The sequence below is a fragment of the Annulohypoxylon maeteangense genome, assembly GCF_022496945.1.
Source record: "Annulohypoxylon maeteangense strain CBS 123835 unplaced genomic scaffold GGS22scaffold_5, whole genome shotgun sequence".
NCBI classification, from domain to species: Eukaryota; Fungi; Ascomycota; class Sordariomycetes; order Xylariales; family Hypoxylaceae; genus Annulohypoxylon; species Annulohypoxylon maeteangense.
In genome coordinates, this window is record NW_025953252.1 from 784,622 (window position 1) to 803,948 (window position 19,327).

The following is a 19,327-nucleotide window of genomic DNA, read 5'->3' on the forward strand; positions in this document are numbered from 1 at the left end:
AGACGGCCTTGCTCGACGGAGTTTGGATTGGCGGCTCGACAATCGAGACATATTCTGTTTTGAACTGGCCCGTCGCTCCTCGAGGCTACCGAGCTTCTCTCACTCCTGAACCTCGCATGGGAAAGTGGCTGTGAAGATACTATGTAGGCTGCGAACTGCACTAGCAGGACATGGACAGATCTTGCCTAGCTAGTCGATATGATAGCGTCAATGATCTATCTCTTCCATGTTCACACGTGCTGTGCCTCGCCTAACCACTAGCGAGCCTAGACCGATCTGAGGTGATCCGCCGCCGTTAGGGTGCTATGGATTGTATCTCAGTGAAATACAGATCATCAAATGCATTTCCTGTAAGGTGTATCCTAGCTTCTAAAGCCAGAGAAGACCAAGTGCAATAGTTGTTCATCAATTGGCGTAGAGCCTTGAGCATTGACCATGGCGGAGAATCTTAAGCGGCGTTGCTTGAACTTCCATGTGCCCCGAAGGCTTGTGACGGTGCCATTAATTATGACTGTGTTGCTTCGATATTCTCGGTGCCACGTAATTTGGCCAGTTTTCCGTCTGTCGGACGTCCTTGCTATCATTTCAAACGACAAAAGAAAAGGAGGGGATTCGATGGACTGGTTTCTTAAACTTCTGCCTATTTGTATTGATTAGTGCATAGTAGATACTAAGACCCCTTCCGAAGCATAACTAATGCCATAGTTGAGAGTATGAGGAACATTGGCAGGCCGGTAGAGGAATATGTGTAAGCCGATAATCGGATAAGCGAATTTCTAATTTCCTTATTCGGCATGATATATAATTACACCTTGTTCAAGATGGGATACATCAGGCGAATGATATTTGCCCTAGAATTATGAACGAACAATGAATAATGCTTCATCTAAAACTATCAGGAGGATTAGCTGTACGCGATATTTCGGTGGCCGCTATAAGTATGAACTAAAGCGAATGCTCGTTGGTCTTTTGCCGTTTGTTCAGCCACGAAGCTCAAGCAGCACCTTCAGCACATTTGCGTAGTACAACACTAAATTATGACTGCACAGGTCAACTAGTGGCTTTCAGATGATAAAAAGGACAGGTGGTACTTTTGTGAACTTTCTGCATATACGTACTGAAGTACCTATATTATGGTGAGAAAGTGCTATAGGTACATGAGGTAATAGCCCATGCATGTAGTGCTTAGCGCAATGCTCGGTATCTCTTTCTTTAAAGTCCCAGCGTATGAAGTATTGGAAGGAAGTACTGAATACGGGTTCCAAGCAATCCAAGGTTGTATGTTGGTACAGGCTACTGGAGCCTTAAGGTCTTGGCAGCGGGCGCTAACAGGCCCCTGCAAGGTCAAATGAGTGGGTATATAGTACCTAAGTACTTGCGCTGCTGCAAGAATGCTGGATCGTGCAACCGTGCCCTTGCCGAAAAAAAAAAATCTAAAATTCTGGAAAGGACGTTGCAAAATAAGGTAATAAGCTTGAATTGATTGGGAAGCTTAATTATTCTTATTATTATCGTACCTAATATCCGTTTTCTTACTTTGCTACCCGCACTTTCCCTTACCTAGTACCTCAAAATTCAATCATCTCGTCATAATTTAATACCTTTTTTCCCACCCCTACCACCCGTTCACTCTATTTCTATTCTCACCACCTTATTGCTTCGCTACTTCACACATCTTTTCCCACTAGACCTCTCTACCCCGATATTGGTTGATTAATCGACCATCCAACTGAACAAGAGAGGCTCCGCGTCAATCTCTTCTTATTTCATATATCGCCACTACCGGTCATTTCTCGATCCCGCCCGAAGGCTGAATATCTACCTGCAGCCGCAGGCGTAGGATAATACTAGATCGGCATTAGCAGGAAATCCATGGTGCAGTGCGTCTTTTCGGCATCTTCACGAAAACTTAAGGTGCGTTGGAGGGAAGACAAGAACTAAGCCAGTAGCGAGAAGAGGGGGACCATTATTAGTTGATCTAAGAGCCGTCGTGTGAGAAAAAAAAGAAAAGGGAAAAAAGATCCAATCTGGCCAACTTCCAAATCTAGCCAGCCCTCATTAGATCTATTTTCCTTTCCCTTTCAACGGCCAAGGGTCCTTTTAGGAGAGACTTCGAACTATCGTCTTAGTTCTAACTTCACACGTGTCCAACGACCAACCAAGCTTAATTGTTTCCGCTTAATAACGCCATTCCTGACTTAAACTTGAAGGATCAGGTCTATCACTCATCAACCAACTAACCGGTTAGCTCACCATCCAACAACAACCGCGAGGCTTCCAACGTCCGCAGAGCTACTTCAACTTAAATCTTAAAAGAACGGGGTATCTAAACTCAGACCAGCAGCCACTCGCATCTCTAGGTCACTTTTACAGCCGCACACGATCTAGAATTCTTAAACTCTAGGCCATTTAGACTACTTCTTACCTATCAATCCTCCAGCCCGTCACTTACAAGAGCCGCAGAGTTCTTTATCTTTTGAAGTCAAAGTCAAATTACTTGACCCGGGCCACTAATAAATTCATTGGTCACGTTTAACTCTAAACCAATATACCCTGAAAGGACGCAAGCCCGCGCTTCGAAAGGTTACCATTGCTTGGTTGGCAATTTAACTAGGAGCAACGAGATCGAGAAACCTTAAACCTCATAGAAATCTCGCCATCTTCAAATTTCCTCTCGGCCTGGTTTTTTATTAAAATTAGGCAGACCCACGCATAGAACTCGACGTGGAAATCATCTTTTACACATTCAAGTCGATTCTTGACCCAACTAAGGTATGTTTATTATTTTGCTATTTCGCTTTATTTTCCGATTTCCTTCTTAATTCATGCGTATCATGTATCAAATATCATCACCACATCTAGAGTGAGACGACGATCTAGTGGCTATATGAGGAAAGTCTTCATAATCATTTTGAGATCGTTGAACAGTAGTCGCCGTTCATTCTCATCAATGGGTTGCGGTTTAATTATACGAGGTTCCTCTTGAATCTATGAAACTCCCTTCTCTTGGCACAGCTAGACCTTTGGTCTGGGTAGCGTTCAAGCGACGACTACATGCTCTTTGAACTCGGTTTTCACTACAAATGCATCTGCCGAGTATCAAGTACCGCCCAAACAGCACTGTTCATACCCTGCGCGTCTCGTTGGCATGCCATAACGCACAAACCACTTGCCAGTCTACCTGCGAATGTCACCACAGATAAGCGTTTCGATATTTTTAACCAACCGATTCTAACTTCGGGTACCTCGATCAAAAGAGGATATAGGAGACGAGTGAGGTATCCACGAGTCTGGACACGGATCTAGTTCCGTAACGCTTGGCCCATTAACAGTATAAGGGCCGGACTATCGACTCGAATTGCCCGCAATTCAGAAACGCCAAGACAGCACGCGCATCTCACATCCTCAGCTACTAAGACCAGGGTCGACTCCAACCACGCAAGCTTCTCCATTACCCACTTTGAAAGTATCCTCAGCTGCCCACAGTCTGGATGACCCACCATTCAAGCTAAATGTGCGGAGCTGATATGGTGGAACGGTAGGATTACAAGACCTAATTACCTTCCAAGGAATAAAGGGAGCTTCGCTCAATTTTCCCCTTCGATTCTAAATTTACCAACTTCTTGACAACAACGAACTTCGATCACCATCAACAACCATGGGGGAAATGGAGACTTACCACGGCTATGTGCGTACGCCTGGAGACGCTATCAAGCTCTTCGAGGCGTGCAGATTAGGTTTACTGCCTCGAGTGCAGAGGCGGTTATCGGAAAAGGAGCGACAGTCCATCAGATCGGGCTCGGTTTTCGTATGGGATGAGAGGGAAGCTGGTATGCGTAGATGGACTGACGGGAAGTCTTGGAGCGCAAGCCGAGTTTCCGGTAGTTTTCTTACGTACAGAGAAATGGAGGGCAAGCGAGGAACCACGTTTGGCGCTTCGCGACGAAGTAATGGAAGGACGCCGGATAGCGCTGGTCGGCTTAGTGACGACGACCCGGACGGCGAGCCTGAAGGTTACCGTTATAAGGCGGATGGACTGATGAAACAGTCGTTCAGCATCGCAACCCAACAAGGCCAACATCTTCATCTTATCTCGTACTATTCCAGACCCCACGCCGGGGCACCCGATCTACCTCAACCAAGCACCGATCCCCAACTTCGACACATCGTCCCCGCTAAGGGCATGTACCCCGAGTCAAGCCTACACGACACCAACCCGCCTGCTTTAACAAGAACACCTATGCAATCGTACGCCACCCATAACACCGCGCTTGAGCAACCATCATATAACGCGTATGGAGCTCCTTGGGGATCGCCGGCATGGCAAGGACCTTGGCCGCCTTCCCCCAACCAGACTCCACCTTGGACACAGGGGAAGCTTACACCAGAGATGAAGCCTCAAGTTCGGCCTCAACCACATCAACATCAACATCAGCACCAACACCAACATCAACATCAACATCAACACCCGCATCAACACCAGCACCCACATCAGCCTGTACAAAGGCCACCCCAGCTTCCTCCACTGCCGCCAACGTCTACACCATCTGCACAGGCTCCCATTTACCCCAAGAGTCTCGGTAGCTATGAGAGCGAAAGGTTACCGCCACCTACTATTAACAGACCGTACCCGATGCCCGTGCGTGCTCCGAGCACGTCTCCTCAGTCGCAACACCTTCAAATCCAAGCTGCTGCGGCAGCACAGGCGGCACAAGCTGCGGTGGCAGTTTCAGCCGTGATAGATCCTCGGCTATCAGCAACAAGCGCACGCAATCCTCAAGGACCACTGCCGACGATACCATCAGCATCTCGGGGATTGACGCCTCCGAGAACCCATTCTGTATCGCCACCGAGGCCGACAGGTCCTGAGAGTGCGAACGGCAACGCGAATAAGGCAAGCTTGTCGGCGCTTCTTAACATGACCCCGGCAAACTCGGAGCCGAATAGCGCGAACCCCGGTAGCAACAATAGCGCTGGTAGTTCACCTCGAGCTCTCTCGGCGGGAACTACAGGTGTACCGCCGCAACCCGTTGATATGTTTAGACGGGAGGATAGTAGAGCCATTCGATCGCTTGATCGAAATCTCTGCATTTGAGGATCCGTGGACGGAAAGTTGCATCAACCAGGAGTCTAAAAATTTGCATATCTAATTCACGGTGGCCTTTTTTCTTTTCTCTTTAGTGCGAGCGTTTCTATTACCAGTATCTACAGGTGTCCCCGATGGGACGGAGTTACGGATTCCTTTCACGATGGTCGCGAAAGGGAGGCGGATAATCACATATTGATCTGATGGCTCCATTAAAGTTAGGAGCAAATATCAGATTATGGCGCCCTCGTGGGCCGGCATACGTAAAGGGGCCTCAAGGCAAAAGGAGGAGACTACGGTTCGGATAGTAGATAGGCAGCGTTGCGATACCATGAAATTTAGAGCGACAGAATTATTCTTTACATTACTTCACTCTTGTCCCGAATAGCTACAGTGTCGTGCCAATTTCCCAGTTGCCCGTGCCGTGGAAGGTATTGAGATTATAATTTCTTGGTAGAGCGTATGAGGCTAGGGAGGTTTACAGGGATTTATGATCCGCAAAGATGGACCATGCGGATTGCGAAGTCAAACACGATACCCCCCTGCAACGCATCCCGTTTATTCTTGCCTGGCCATCTGCGACATCCATGTCGGGATTCCCACGAAGTTAAACAAGGTTTTCCAAGGGTCGTCTCCATCTCTCTCTCTAAACTCAAACCCGACCGCTCGTGAGTAACCGAACGGACGATGAATCTGGGTCCACTGCTATTTTTTATTTTTTATTTTTTGCGGCGTGGCTGCGTGGGAAGCATCCTACCTAGCACTTTTTCCTAGCCACCAACGGAAATTTTCCGTTATAAACGTTTAACTAAAGTCGATAGACATATCTAGGCATGTATGCATACGTACGGCGTACGAATGCTTGGAAATGCAAAGACCATCTGTTCTAATGCCCCTGTACAACCGTCGTTGGCGATTACCGGGTTTCTGGTCTAGCTTCCAGGTATACGTGACGGGTACCTAATGCTTACCTGGGTGCCTAGTACCTAGCTTCGCTCGCGGGCGACAACAACGCCGGCTCCGAAGATGAAAAAGTTAGAAGTCAACAGAGTTGGATAAATCTTACCGCTATTATCATGGTGCGGTCATCGTCCGATCTCGTGCTGTGATTGTATGATATCTGCGACGCACACGCGGTAATCTCTGAAGGAACTCCTGTTGCAACATATGCAGGCTATGCAAGATTCTTTCCCAACATAGATAATCTCCGAAGGGTACGTTTCGTTTCACTTTGTTCTTCGTACGTTCCAATATTCGCTGGGCTGGCTGCGCAGGTTTTGGCCCCACAATCGAGACAGAAGCCAAAACCAACATGTGGATAAGTTGTCGTATGTGATGGATGTTAATGGTCCAGGGGTGTTCCAGAATACCTTATCTTAGGTAAGGTTATTTCTCTATTTCTCTTGGCTTCGGTTACCTTAACCCTTTTTCGGGTCCTACATAACGTAATCCGAAACTCTGAAACTCTTGTTATGTCAATATTGCTCAATAACCCGATCAAGCCGATCCAAAAAGACTAAAGAAACTAAAAAGGACTAAATGGCATGCCTAGAAAATATGCAAGGATATCTGGACAATGCAATCTTGACTGCCGAAGACCCGGCAGCGGTAAGGTTAAGGTAGGTAGGTCAGGCAGGGACTTATGTAATGTTCACATAGGCTTTTTGAGTTCAACCAAGCGATGATCCTACCCCTTAACTTTAAATTTTTAAAGGTTAAAGTTAGCGCCGCAGATCAATTACGATGACGTTCATCCTTGTGCGACCTAACCGACGTCCAAGGTCGTGGTTGGCTTCAAAATCCGCAGCGAACCCTAGCGCGCGGGCCAATCAGCGGCTAAACATTTGGGTTTAGCCTCCATAAGGCCAGAAACTTTATTGTTTATTTAGATGTTCTCCACACCACAAATTTGGCGACCTAGATAAGAGAGCATGGGTAGGGGAGATTGAGAGTTCCCTCCACGTGATTATCTCGGGGTACGGAAGAAGTACCCGGAACATCTGTTTAATTGGATATCAGGACGGAGTACAATCTAAGTATTTTTTTTCTCCTCCATACCATCGCAATCTAGAACCAGCCTTACGTCAGCTCGAGTACAGCGGCACATCGCGGTTCCCATCCACGTGTGATTACTCATTATATATACGGGATCTGTACACTACCAAGGTACGCTAGCTAAGGATCTGGGCGCCGATAGCCTTTAGGTACGAGGGCTATGTGGGACAAAAGCATAAAAAACCACTTCTCATATAATGAACTCAATCTAACATTGGCAAATGATAGTCTATTCACTTACTGAATGGGATCACCGATACTAGGGTGCAACTATGGTTCTTGATCTAACTTGCAACATAGTCTCGTGCTCTCATTCTTGGTTTTACCAGACTAACATCGTCGGCGGCAGATCGGAAGACGAAAGGAGAATTAATTGTTTAAGAAAAAATTATTAGGTAGGTAGTTTCGAAGTTATTATTAGTATTTTCCCAGATATGGTTAGTCATCAAGCGGGATGGAATCGGCATAGGAACGGAATAGAGTCGCGGAACAGGTGCGATGCAGCGAGTATACCAAGGTTAGTCATCCATCGCGCGGTGGATTGAACGGGTGCGTCATCCCAACTTTCCTAGTTAATAATATTATTTGACTTACCTGGTATTGTACCTAGGAGAAAGACACATCGCATTAGCGCTGCCGGGGAGATTAGCAGGTACGATATGATACTAACTAGAATAGCCCTGGAAGCTTTAAATCCTACAAGGCACATACCGTAGATATCCTATTAAGATATCCCATTATCTAAGCACTTGCATGGTATCCCTACGCACATGAAAATGTCGTATGGGAAATGGAGTCTTCCTTCGACCAACAATACTTGCTAGTATTCAATACCGAGCTACACCGCCTCAATCGACTACTGTGTATTTCCCCGTTCGGCGAACGGGTTGCGGCGCATGGCCCATTAGGTTGGTTTTAAATTTTTTCAAAATTTTTTTTTTATTTCATTTGCTCATCTCGCTCTTTTTCTGCCTCTTCGTCTTAGCCTACCTGGTATGCATCTTCGGTTCCGAGATGTGTGCCGCGACGGCACAGGCTGAACACATGAACACAATTGCCTTGGTTTGAATGTTGGCGGTTAAGCGCTTGGCTTCTTGGTAGCGAGAAGGAATAATTGTCCGTTTGGTAACTTTTTTTCGATAGCGACCTATCCATTCGATTGGCATGAAGATGCAACTATATTTAGTCTTTAAGCGAGTTAGGGCTTGGTTTCCTAACCACCTCATGAGTGGTATAAAATACGTCCCACTGTGAAGAGTAAGCCGTATACTGTTTCTAGCTAGAGCTTCGATTTGAAGTTTGGTACATAGTAATAGGTATTTACTCGGTACGCGGCTGGTATAGACTATTGGAACTACCTACTCCATACCAAAGATCAACGTTCATGCTAAGACTTCCAATGACTAGTATTCAAGGTGCAATGAAAACTCTTCTTGACCGAGCGTGAAAAAATCATGATAGGCTATATATGACAGTGATGCCTTGATTAATGAAACCTGCTAGAGTGAGTATACCCAGTTGTAGCTCAGGGAAGCCTCTTTTGGTAAATTGAACTTTTTATGGCTTGTGGGGAGGATATCGAAGCCTATGCTGAGTACTTTTATATTACTCCAGATAAATTCACATGATGCTCCAATATAGACCTTGTCGACTTATGTGCACTACCTTACAAAACCTTTTTACTCGGTACCTAGAAAATGAGACGCAATGAGGATGAGTTCGTTTTGAACATGCCCATTGTATGCAACTGTAAAAATAGGTACACCAAGGGCCAATATCCGTTGATATCATTCGCAGATGTACCAATTTCTCGCCAAACACATTCTCGTGCCTCCTTAAATGTTAATTTTTATCAGGTTGAAGTTCATATTGATATGTTCAGAATTGTTTATCGTATATGAAGCTTTGTTTGACGTTGTCCTAGGAGCAAAGACTTATGTACTTTTGTTGTGCATAGGCATTAGTAAGTGCCTAGGTGGGTATCAACTTCTCCTATTGAACCCCCTACGAGTTGTCTTTGGAACTACGGTGAAAGGTTTCTCGGTCTGGTTCCAACGTTATTTACGTTTGTCCTGGTAGATTCTTTCTATGCATATACTATCTAGTCCCGATATATACCGGAGAAAAGGCAAGTGATCCACCTGTGTGCCTTCTCCAGAATTGGTAGTCCTATTATCTCTAGGACTTCTTGCTTTCGTCGCTGAGACGTAAGCCGGCACACCGACTTGAACATTCGGATGCATATTCGGTTCTTAAACAGCTGATTCATCACTCTGCATGCAGAAGCTGAGTGTTAGAAGAAGGGAAAACCCGGAGCTAAGATGCCATCCCCATATCTCTAATTCCCTCCTGAAAAAAAGGCTTTTTTTCCCGTTTTGTCTATTTTTCGCATGTCATTGTAGTGGATCATAGAGGAAGAACTATATTCTATGTTCCCCACGCCGTGTAGCCGCCTTTGAAAACTCCGTAGGGCTCTATCCGGGAGCAATCGAGCTATCCCGGACCAGATGTGACATGGCCACGTATATCAATCTAGATTTTTCCCTGCCAGTGTTACATAGTATCGCGGGCGTTGCCGAGCCATACGAACCATGACTAACGCGTATGCAGAAACTCCCGTGGTAGGGTGGTGTCACTACTGGAGCTTGAAGGATGGCTTTTTGTGCCCCCTCCTTTAAATCCTTCACCCAACCACAATAGGAAAGTCCCATGAAAGCGAGAATCGGCTGAGCGGTCTGAATAAACTGTTAGGATCTAGATTCGTCTCAAATGCCTAAAAAGCTTAAAGAAGAGCCGCAGATGCCAAAGAGGGAGTCTTGGTGCTTTTATAATAGACGCGCGCCCAAGGCTAGTCCCGGATTCAGCAGGTAGTTGACACCCCAAGATCCTCAGCCTTGTTTTTCTCCTCAGGTGTTTCTAGGCATGTTTCCAGGCGGGTGTAAATAGTATCTAAATTTACTAAGTAAACAATAACCAACTAATTGTTTTACTATTGTCGTGTTATTAGGTATCCAACCTAGCACACAAGGGTGACAATATCCAAAGGAATACCTTGGTACTCTGTAAACTCAGGATAATATTTACGGAAGAGAATATGGAGTAGATTTAATGTTTTCTTGCGTGTACCTAGTTATAAAATATGGATTATGAGGCCTTGAAGACATTGTAGAAGATATGATCTCCATTCTTCTCTTGCATAAATCTCCAAGATTGTTCACTTAGATAGGTAGCAAATACAAATTCTAACAAATCAAAGGTTTATCTATATGTATATGAACACAATAACATCATCGTGGGCTCTAAGATTTTTATATAAATTATTAAGAGAGTTTCTGATATTATAAAGTAAATAGGTATGTACCTAGGCTTTATATTCTTCCTTTGAGCAAACATCTTTCACTAGTAGGAAAATACCTACCTAGGTAGATAATTCGGAATCTACATTGCTAAATTCCATAGACTTAACCATGAATTACTCCTCAAGTGCATGATACACAGATATACGTGTATCATCTTATATATAAATGCTCTTTGCAATGTTAATAAGCATTATACTACCTAGGTACCTAAGCAGCTATAGTTAATTACGATTGTAATGAATGTAAAACTTTACACAACTATCTTTAAGTTACTTACCACCTACCTAGGTACCTAGGGAGGTACCTAATATAACCAATCTAATGTGTAGAGATCAATACCTACCTGGTAGTAATCGAGTGACATATCCGATATGTTATGAAATAAGATTACTGGGAGAATCCATTATTTAGTTGACTCTATCATGACAGCCCCTTGAATACCTCTCTTATGCACCATGACTTGATATCTGCTCATTTAGGACCTGGGCTGGACTACTATGAGGCATGTACAAATGAGTGCCTTTGACAGATATCATAACTAATGGCTATCCCAAGTAACTCTTAAGAAATTACGTTTATCTCAAAAATGTCTATCTATGGTCAACTACATAACCCTTGATGAATAGGTACCTACCTATTTGTTGGAGGCAAGTTTTCCTAAAACAATGGTGGCACTCTTCACATCTAGGTACCTAGGTACCTAGATACACATTACTCTAAAGGATTGAAAATTTTGTATTGCACTGTATGTTCTTTTCTATATAGCATTGTCATTTGTATTTTATGTATGTGTCTATCCTGACGAGTAGGATATATTCGGCACCCACGATGTTTCCAAAATTGCCCATTAATAATATATTAGCGGCATATATATTTGTTTCAACATGTGCCGACATAGCCTCAAGAGCCGGACAGATGAGCTGTATAACTTCATGGTATACATTGCCGGTTGTAATGATTATAATCAAGCGCGTCGAGTAAGCCGGCTAGGTGAACCGTCGTAGCCATCACGACGAGAATGTGGAATATCTGGTGGGATGATCCGTATATGTCGAATGTCCCCGGGCGGATACTTTCTGGAAACCTTGTCTGAAGTCGGCCATGGTCTAATTAGTGAATTGGTCCTTCTTGCCCTTCATCGGGTGGGCATGGTAGGCGGCGTGATTCTAAGGAAATAGTAGTGATGACAGTTTGAAAAAGGAATTGGGAATAACTCACAGCGTACACAACTGCGCCGAGTAGGAATAGACCTCCCTCGGCTAGGTAGTAAGCTAGGCCGGCCTGCTTCACCATCTGAGCAAAGCCAAACATGCAGATCCCGTGAATGATCGGCGCTAGCCCCGATAGTCCCGTAGAGACAAACGTCAGCAGGCGTAAAGTGCGCCACCGAGGTCCTTGAAATGTTGGCGCCAGCACGATGACAATGGATATCGCAGAAAAGGACCCGATCTATAAGCAGGCGTAGGACGAATAGTTAGTCCCAAACCAAGTTAACTCGGTCGATTGAACCGTACCGAACGGGAGTCCGATAGCCGAAGTATTTCTTTTGGCGCAAAATACGCGTGGGGTGTCCGGCAAGGAGTTGGTAAAGGAACTTATTGCTTACCATTGCCCAATAAATCTTCCTTTCTACCATCTCGCACCAGAAACCGACGTAGATGCCTGAGATAAAAGACCCCAATATCAAGAGAATGATGCCGACAAAGTCGAGGCGTAACCATAGCGCTTCGACCTGACTGGAATGGCACATGAGCGTGTGATATGCGCTTGAGAAACCGAGACATGCTACCGCCGCGACCATTTGAACTGTAACGATACCAGCATCACCAGCATCACGATCCCTTAGGCGCGCAATGATATATACTAGGCTGCTCACGAGAAGTGCTGTCGCTGGCACGAGGTGAGTGTATATGTTCATCGTCTCATTATGTATGTATATCCAACTACCAAGACAGGCTCGTGTTGAATGTGACACGGGACGATAGCCATTTCGAATGTATGGGTTATCTTGGTACCATCCCGGAATTTCTTCGAATGAGAGTAAAGGATGGTGGCAATCATGACTTTGACATTCGGAACCTCTCGTTGAGCTTTCGGTGATGCCGAAATTTGGTTGTTTTTCATCCACCGATGATCGCGCTTCGGCGGAATCGTGGTCGGCATTGAGTTCAGTTGATCGCGGCGCCATCACGTCCTGCCTTTCCCCGAATGCATAATAAGAAAGTGAAAGAATAACTTCCTTTCTTCTCCTCTAGTTTTTCAATTTCCCTCAAGTCGCTCTTCTAAATCACGCGTCGTCGTCCCCTGTTTGTATTTTTTTTTACCTATGCGGGGTCGGTAATCTCAAGTAATGCTTGGAATTTGCAAACTTATGCGAGCTGGTCCAAACGCGCTATTAAAGAACCAAAACAAGAAATCCCATTACAAGATTAATTTTCAATTGACTCGATTTTACTCAATGCAGATAAATGACATCACTTAAAGCAGGGTGAAGCCCCTTTAAAATCAAGGTGGCCCACCTCAACACTTGTTGCTATGTAGGTATATATCTCCGAAGATCTCGGGTCGACATAGGACCGAGGCCAGATGCTCTGAATATCTTGCCCGTATCGGTTTTGAGTATCCGTAAAATCTGATCGTTAGGTAATACGATGTGCTTGTCTTCTTGGCGTGGGTGACAGCACCAATGTTATCGCCGAGCTAACTATCCAATTACATGCCGGCATAGCTATATGCAGGTTCAGAATCATGTGAATTGCGAATAGTATGAACTCTTAGCACATACGTAGCCGATGTGATGCCGACCATCTCAACAACTTTTGAGAATATGATCATCGGTCCAGGTCTTTACTTTTGAAATATATGAAATTTCAAACATTAAACCTCGTCCCAACGCGCTGAGGCCACGGAATTGCCTGTATGCGACATGAAAAAAAGGAAACCATACAGATAGAGGCCTGACTGAGCTCATGCGAAGAGTAACCGTGCTGTATGCTAACTTACCTCAACCTACCTCAACCTAGACAATTTGAAAGGAGTCGCTGCGGGTTTTCTATGGCTCAAAATGTTGTTCATTCTGGAGCCATGATGCGAAACTCGCAACTCATCTGAAAATCTGCAAACAACCGGCTAAAATGCGAATTGACTCATACAAAAACGAGTCGGGTTCCTTGACGCATCTGAGGGTAGAAAGAAGGCGAATTTGCTCGAAATTTCGCACGTGCTTCTGGCGATCAATTAACTATAATCGAACGAGAAGCCCCATCCGTTAAAAATGAAATCGAATTTCGGAGTCTGTAACGAATGGTCGGTGATGGCTATTCCTTGAGTCCTTCATTGCAATGAACGCGCATTGATAGAATGAAACTAGAGTGAATCATGGCGTCAGATGTCCATCGGCTTTGATCGCGAATAGGAAATGTTGAAGATATTCGCCAATGTATATGGTTGCTATGTTCCAAAGCAGCACCTGGTAAGGTAGCGCCACCGGGCTTTCTTGGGTCGCGCTCCCACCGCGATAGGGGGGTGCCCACAAATAAGCTGGAAATTGCTTCCTGGGTTGGGTCGAAATTCGCGCATCTAGAACTTTGCACCCTCCTTACTCTCCCGACGGATCGAAAATCCAGAAATCCGGTGTTGAACACTCCATGCTGTTTCGAATGAAGTTGGATAATATTATTTCCAAATGCCGAGGAGGATATAACTGTCGCATGAAAGTCCGGCGCTGCGACCATTCAATATTCGCCAATGACCAAGTCCGCGCTGCAATTGAAATTCTGCGAACCTGCAGCGCCCAATAACCAGAGCAAGATTTCCATTATCAATGATGTCGTTTCGTAGAATGGTTGTTAGTTTCCTTGGACATATCCGTGCCTGGCTTCATTATCGTAGCCCTTTAAGGTGAATATGAATGCCATTCTAAAAATCGTGCTTGAGCAAGCAAGTCCTCTACCTTCAGTAAATGGGTAATGATGAGTTTAACTTAGCAGTCCTTTGTGATAGAAATGCTTTGCGAGCCACCATCCCATCAGCGAGAATGTCGTGGTCATGCTGGTCGGATGAAAACGTGTTTTCGGATTATATGGGTGACGTGGACAGCGTGATCACGAATCATAACCCAGCAACACGGTCGTACGTACTTGACCCAGAAAATACTAGGCGAAACAACTGATAGCTGAGAATCCAGCGTCGCAGAGTAAAATCTGGAATGACGTTGAAAAAGGCGTGGTGCTTATTCGCGTTCGAATATCATGTTATTCTGCTTGCAGCCTCCTGGTATATGTGGGGATGTGCTTCGCTGACACGCGCCGCGATGCGTGTACAGCTGTCCCAAGGCGTTGAATCGTGGTTGTTAATGAAAATCCCTAAAAGCTGGCGAAACGTGGAAACTCAATGTTTCACTTATTGGACCAGAGCTACCTGGAAATGACTTTGTAACCCGGGTTTGGGGTTGTTGCTGTCATGATATGCAGCGCGATCAAATCGTCCTCCTGAACGCGACTCGCGATGAATATAGTTCATGTTAATCATGCTCCTTAAAAAGAGTGAAAATGGTTATGAAAATTTGAGAAAATAACTTCTATCGCCTCCTGAAGAACCAAATAATCTTAGGATTAGATGAATCAAAGAGGAATAAGAATTGCGTGTTCGGGGGTTGAGGTTGTGCAGAATGTGTGGATAGCTTCATGTTGTGGCGAGTGGGAGCTCAGGTAGTAAAGGGGGACCTAAATCAAAACCAACATATTTGTTGAAGTTGCAAAAAGCAATAAACTACAATTACAGCTTAAGAGATAGCTGAATGATTGAAGAATCACATATAATAAACTTTTGAATACAATGCAAGGGTTGCGAAGTCGACAATTGGAATGCGACCGAAAGTATCGGAAGATCAAACTGTTGAAAATACACGAGATATGCTTCGGGAGATGTTAGATGTCATGGGTATACAATCGGTATTAAACTAATCACTTTTCTTCCATTGGCTAAATTAGCTTCTATTATAGAATTGTTGAAAATGACTCAATCGATCGCCTGATCGAAAAAAGTGTGGGATCAACGATCAAGAAGAGAGAGAAGGGGAGAACGAAAAGAAGATGGAAGAGGGGGGGGACGGTAAGAGGGTTGGGTGCGAGAAAGGGCTCGAGTCTCGAGTAGAGGCGCATGATTTGATTCGAGTTGAGGTGTAAAAGGTAACAAGTTCAAAAAATAATAAAATACAAAATAGGGAAAAAAGGTACTTGGAGCATGAGCTGTTGTTGAGCTTCGACCAATCAAAAAATTCGACAACAATCGATCAGCTCTATCAAACTGGGGAAATGTTCTGGGTACCTCTCCAGAGCCAAATCAGTAACGAATCAGTCCTTCCAAGCCATCTTACTGGCTAACGGCAGGCTGTGCAGCAGGGTTCCATCGGTCGCACATGGACCAACGTTAAACTTAATAGGGAAAGAGTTAAGACGTTTCAGAGACATAATGCAACCTTAAATGCTGAGGTAGGCATGTTATGTAGAGTGCGATCGGGTCCCAATGTCGTGTTGTGCCTGCCCTGCTTCCATCAAATCCATTTTTATTATTATTTTAGTGCCAAAGAATTTAAATAGATGGGTATTTTTTTTTCTGGAGGGGGAGGGGGAAGGCTCTTGCCGCACAGCTGATTGTATCAATGTACCAAACTAAGGTCCTTACTGATTGTGCACATCCCCCCCGCTATTATATAAACGGACTCACCTTTCTCGCTGTCGCGCCCCGACCGAATGCCTCCCTCCCTCCCGTTTCTTCTCGTTATTTCTCAACCCACGTATCATAAAGCATTCTTGTCACGTTCGTATTCATCAAAAGTCATTCGAAGCTTAATTGGTAAATCCAATTCCAACATCCGCATCATTATTCAAGCCAGATATCTTAAGTTATCAAACCAAACCAACATCAATCGCAATGGGTCCCAAGAAGGCAGACGGAGCTCCCAAGCCCAAGAGCACTCATGCTTCTTACCAGGTATGCTCTACCACGAGCTTCATCGGCTTTTCATTGGAGCTTATTTGATACTAACGAACTATAGGACATGATCACTGATGCTATTGTTCATGTAATTACTCCCATTCCTTCGCTTCCGGCGCATCATGTGTCGCTTGGCTGGTGTCGTGGGTTAGGCAACGTGCAAGGCCGTCATTGACTGGCACTGCTCTCCAACCCTACTCCAGAATTACTTTAAACTCATCAGATCTTTTGCTGACGCGTGTTTTTCAATCGTACAGCTCAAGGAGAGAAATGGTTCCAGGTATGCACTTAATTTTCCTGCTATTTAGGCACCCACCCGTCCCACTTGATTTTACTGTCGCGTCCACCGCCCTACATGTACTAATCATCTCACAGCCGTCAACAATTGAAGAAATATGTGAAGGCCAACAACACCATCAACGTCACAGACAAGATGTTCGACTCATTGTTTAACAAGGCCTTGAAGGCCGGTGTCGACAAGGGCATCTTCGAGCAGCCCAAGGGTATGTCGCCTCTGATCTCACGAGACTACCTAGTCATGGAGTTTTCACGTTCATATACTAAATGATTATAGGTCCTTCTGGCGGTACCAAGCTCTCCAAGAAGTCCAAGCCTGCTGCCACTAAGCCTGCCGCCAAGAAGGAAGGTGACAAGGAAGCCCCCAAGAAGGCTGCTCCCAAGAAAGAGCCTGCTAAGAAGGCTGCCGCACCAAAGAAGGCAGCTGCACCCAAGAAGGAGGCCACTGAGAAGAAGCCTGCCGCGAAGAAGGCTGCTACTGCCGCCGCCCCCAAGAAAGCCCCTGCTACTAAGAAGGCCGCTCCCAAGAAGGATGTAAGTTTAATACTACGACCTTAATCATCTATCACCGTCTAATAACTATAGGCCCCCGCTGCCGAGGAGAAACCTGCTGCATTGACGAAGACAAAGTCTGGAAGAGTGGCGAAGACCGCGTCCAAGCCAGCTACGAAGAAGGCAGCACCCAAGAAGGCCGCAGCACCTAAGAAGGAGAAGACACCAAAGAAAGAAGCGAAAGCTGAAGCAGCTTCGTAGATGTTCTGATTCATGATTTGTGTGTTCTTCGGCTTGCGTGTTGGGGTTTGGCGGGTCTACTGGCGTTCGGGAAACTGGGTACAGAGTTACGCGTGCGCTCGTTCAATGCGCAGTGGAATTAGGTCTTGCTTTTCGGTCATGCTTTCGGCAGGGTTTGGTTGGGACTTTGTCAAGGGGACGGTAATGGCCCTGGTGCGTTTCGAATGTTGTCCAACATCATACCCTCTGCGATGCTAGCTACCGTTCGTGTGCATATGTTACGGCCCCTCGCGGAATCACGGTTTCGGTTGGATTGCACATATTCCCAGTCTATGGCATCTATTATAGGGAGGGTTAAAAGGACTGACGACGTGATGAGTAAAATTTTTTTGACCTTTTTTTTTATTTTTTAAAGTACGGCCCTACGCGAGCTACGGGGACTTCAAAAAACAAAAAAAAAGGTCAAAAAAATTTTTCCTTGCGGAAGGCCATATATGGGGGTTTTAAGGGAAAAGGGGGTTTAAGGAAGAAGAAAGTCAGGTAAAAACAAAAGGTAATATCCGCCCGAAGGACCTGGAAAGTTTCCTTGCGATGAACAGGTTGAAAGGAAGGTTCAAAAGTCAGTTGATCAGTTCGTAAATCAGTCCCTGATCTAGTCCCTGGATCAGTTCAAAAGGCCAGTACAACGATTAGTCAAATCAGTTCTTAGATCAGTTTTTATATCGGTCCCTGATCCAGTCCCTGGATCAGTTTAAAAGTCAGTTGAATAGTCAGTAAATCAGTCCCTAATCCAGGACTTAGATCAGTTCAATAGTCAGGAATTCAGTCCCTGGACCAGGGACTGAATCAGTAATTCCATCACTTCAACAGCTAATCAACCTGTCTGTAAATCGGTCCCTAGTTCAGTCCTTGTATCAGATATTCGATCAGTTGAATAATCAGTTAAATAGTCAATCAATCAGTCCCTGATCCAGTTCCAGGATCAGTTATTTAGTCAGTTCGAAAGTCAGTCCAAAAGTCGGTAAATGAGTCCCTGGATCAGTTGTTCGATCAGTTCAACAGTGAGTAGATTAGTCAGCAAATCAGTTCAACAGTTAATCAAATAGTCAGTAAGTCAATCCTAAATTCAGTCCCTATATCAGTTCAAAGTCACCAAATCGGTCCCTAGCCTAATCCCTAGATCAGTTCAACAATCAGTAAAGCAGTCCCAGTTTAACAGTCAGTAGATCTATCTGTAAATTAGTTAGCAAATCAGTCGAAAAGTCAGTTCAGGGATTAGTCAGATTAGTTCCTGGATCAGTTCAACGGTCAGTAAATCAGTCAGTAGATTAGTCTGGTCAGTCCCGAGATCAGTTCAAAGGTCAGTCCAATAGTCAGATCAGTCCCTAGATAAGTTCGAAGTCAGTAAATCGATCTGTAAATCAGTTAGTAAATCAGTCCTGGATCCAGTCCCTGGATCAGTCCTTCGATCAGTTCAACGGCCAGTTCAACAGTCAGTCAAATAGTCAGTAAATCAGTCCCTAGATCAGTACAACAGTCAGTAAATCGGTCCCTGGTCCAGTCCCAAGATGCAATCAGTACACAGCTAATAAATCAGTCGCCGGACTGATTAAATAGTCAATCGAATAATTGATTAAATCGTCAATTGAATAGTCAATTGAATAGTCAGTTCAAAAGTCGGTTCAAAAGTAGGTTCAAAAGTAGGTAGCTAGGTAGGTAAATCAGTTCAATTGAAAGATCAGTCGAATCGAAGCTGATGTAATCAATTGAAGGGGATGCACCCAATCAGAGACGTGGATGA

General features: G+C 44.9%; 3 protein-coding genes across 3 annotated transcripts; 2 read left to right on the forward strand and 1 right to left on the reverse strand.

Moving 5' to 3' along the window:
• Positions 1-3,658: 3,658 nt before the first annotated feature.
• On the forward strand, positions 3,659-5,095 carry GGS22DRAFT_186738 (Gti1/Pac2 family-domain-containing protein; the record flags this gene model as incomplete). The annotated part of the gene is made up of 1 exon (XM_047964492.1): positions 3,659-5,095. The coding sequence occupies one exon, from the start codon at positions 3,659-3,661 to the stop codon at positions 5,093-5,095; it is 1,437 nt and encodes a 478-aa protein (XP_047820499.1).
• A 6,144-nt stretch (positions 5,096-11,239) lies between these two features.
• On the reverse strand, positions 11,240-12,495 carry GGS22DRAFT_158385 (hemolysin-III related-domain-containing protein). Its single transcript, XM_047960632.1, has 3 exons — positions 12,107-12,495; positions 11,719-11,949; positions 11,240-11,589 (listed from the first exon to the last, which is right to left on the reverse strand). Exons 1-3 carry the CDS (start codon positions 12,416-12,418, stop codon positions 11,431-11,433), a joined length of 702 nt encoding a protein of 233 aa, XP_047820500.1. The 5' UTR covers positions 12,419-12,495; the 3' UTR covers positions 11,240-11,430.
• Positions 12,496-16,243: 3,748 nt separating this feature from the next.
• On the forward strand, positions 16,244-17,966 carry GGS22DRAFT_158389 (uncharacterized protein). Its single transcript, XM_047960633.1, has 6 exons — positions 16,244-16,494; positions 16,559-16,585; positions 16,755-16,777; positions 16,873-17,000; positions 17,072-17,328; positions 17,380-17,966. The coding sequence occupies exons 1-6, from the start codon at positions 16,435-16,437 to the stop codon at positions 17,545-17,547; spliced, it is 663 nt and encodes a 220-aa protein (XP_047820501.1). The 5' UTR covers positions 16,244-16,434; the 3' UTR covers positions 17,548-17,966.
• Positions 17,967-19,327: the final 1,361 nt, after the last annotated feature.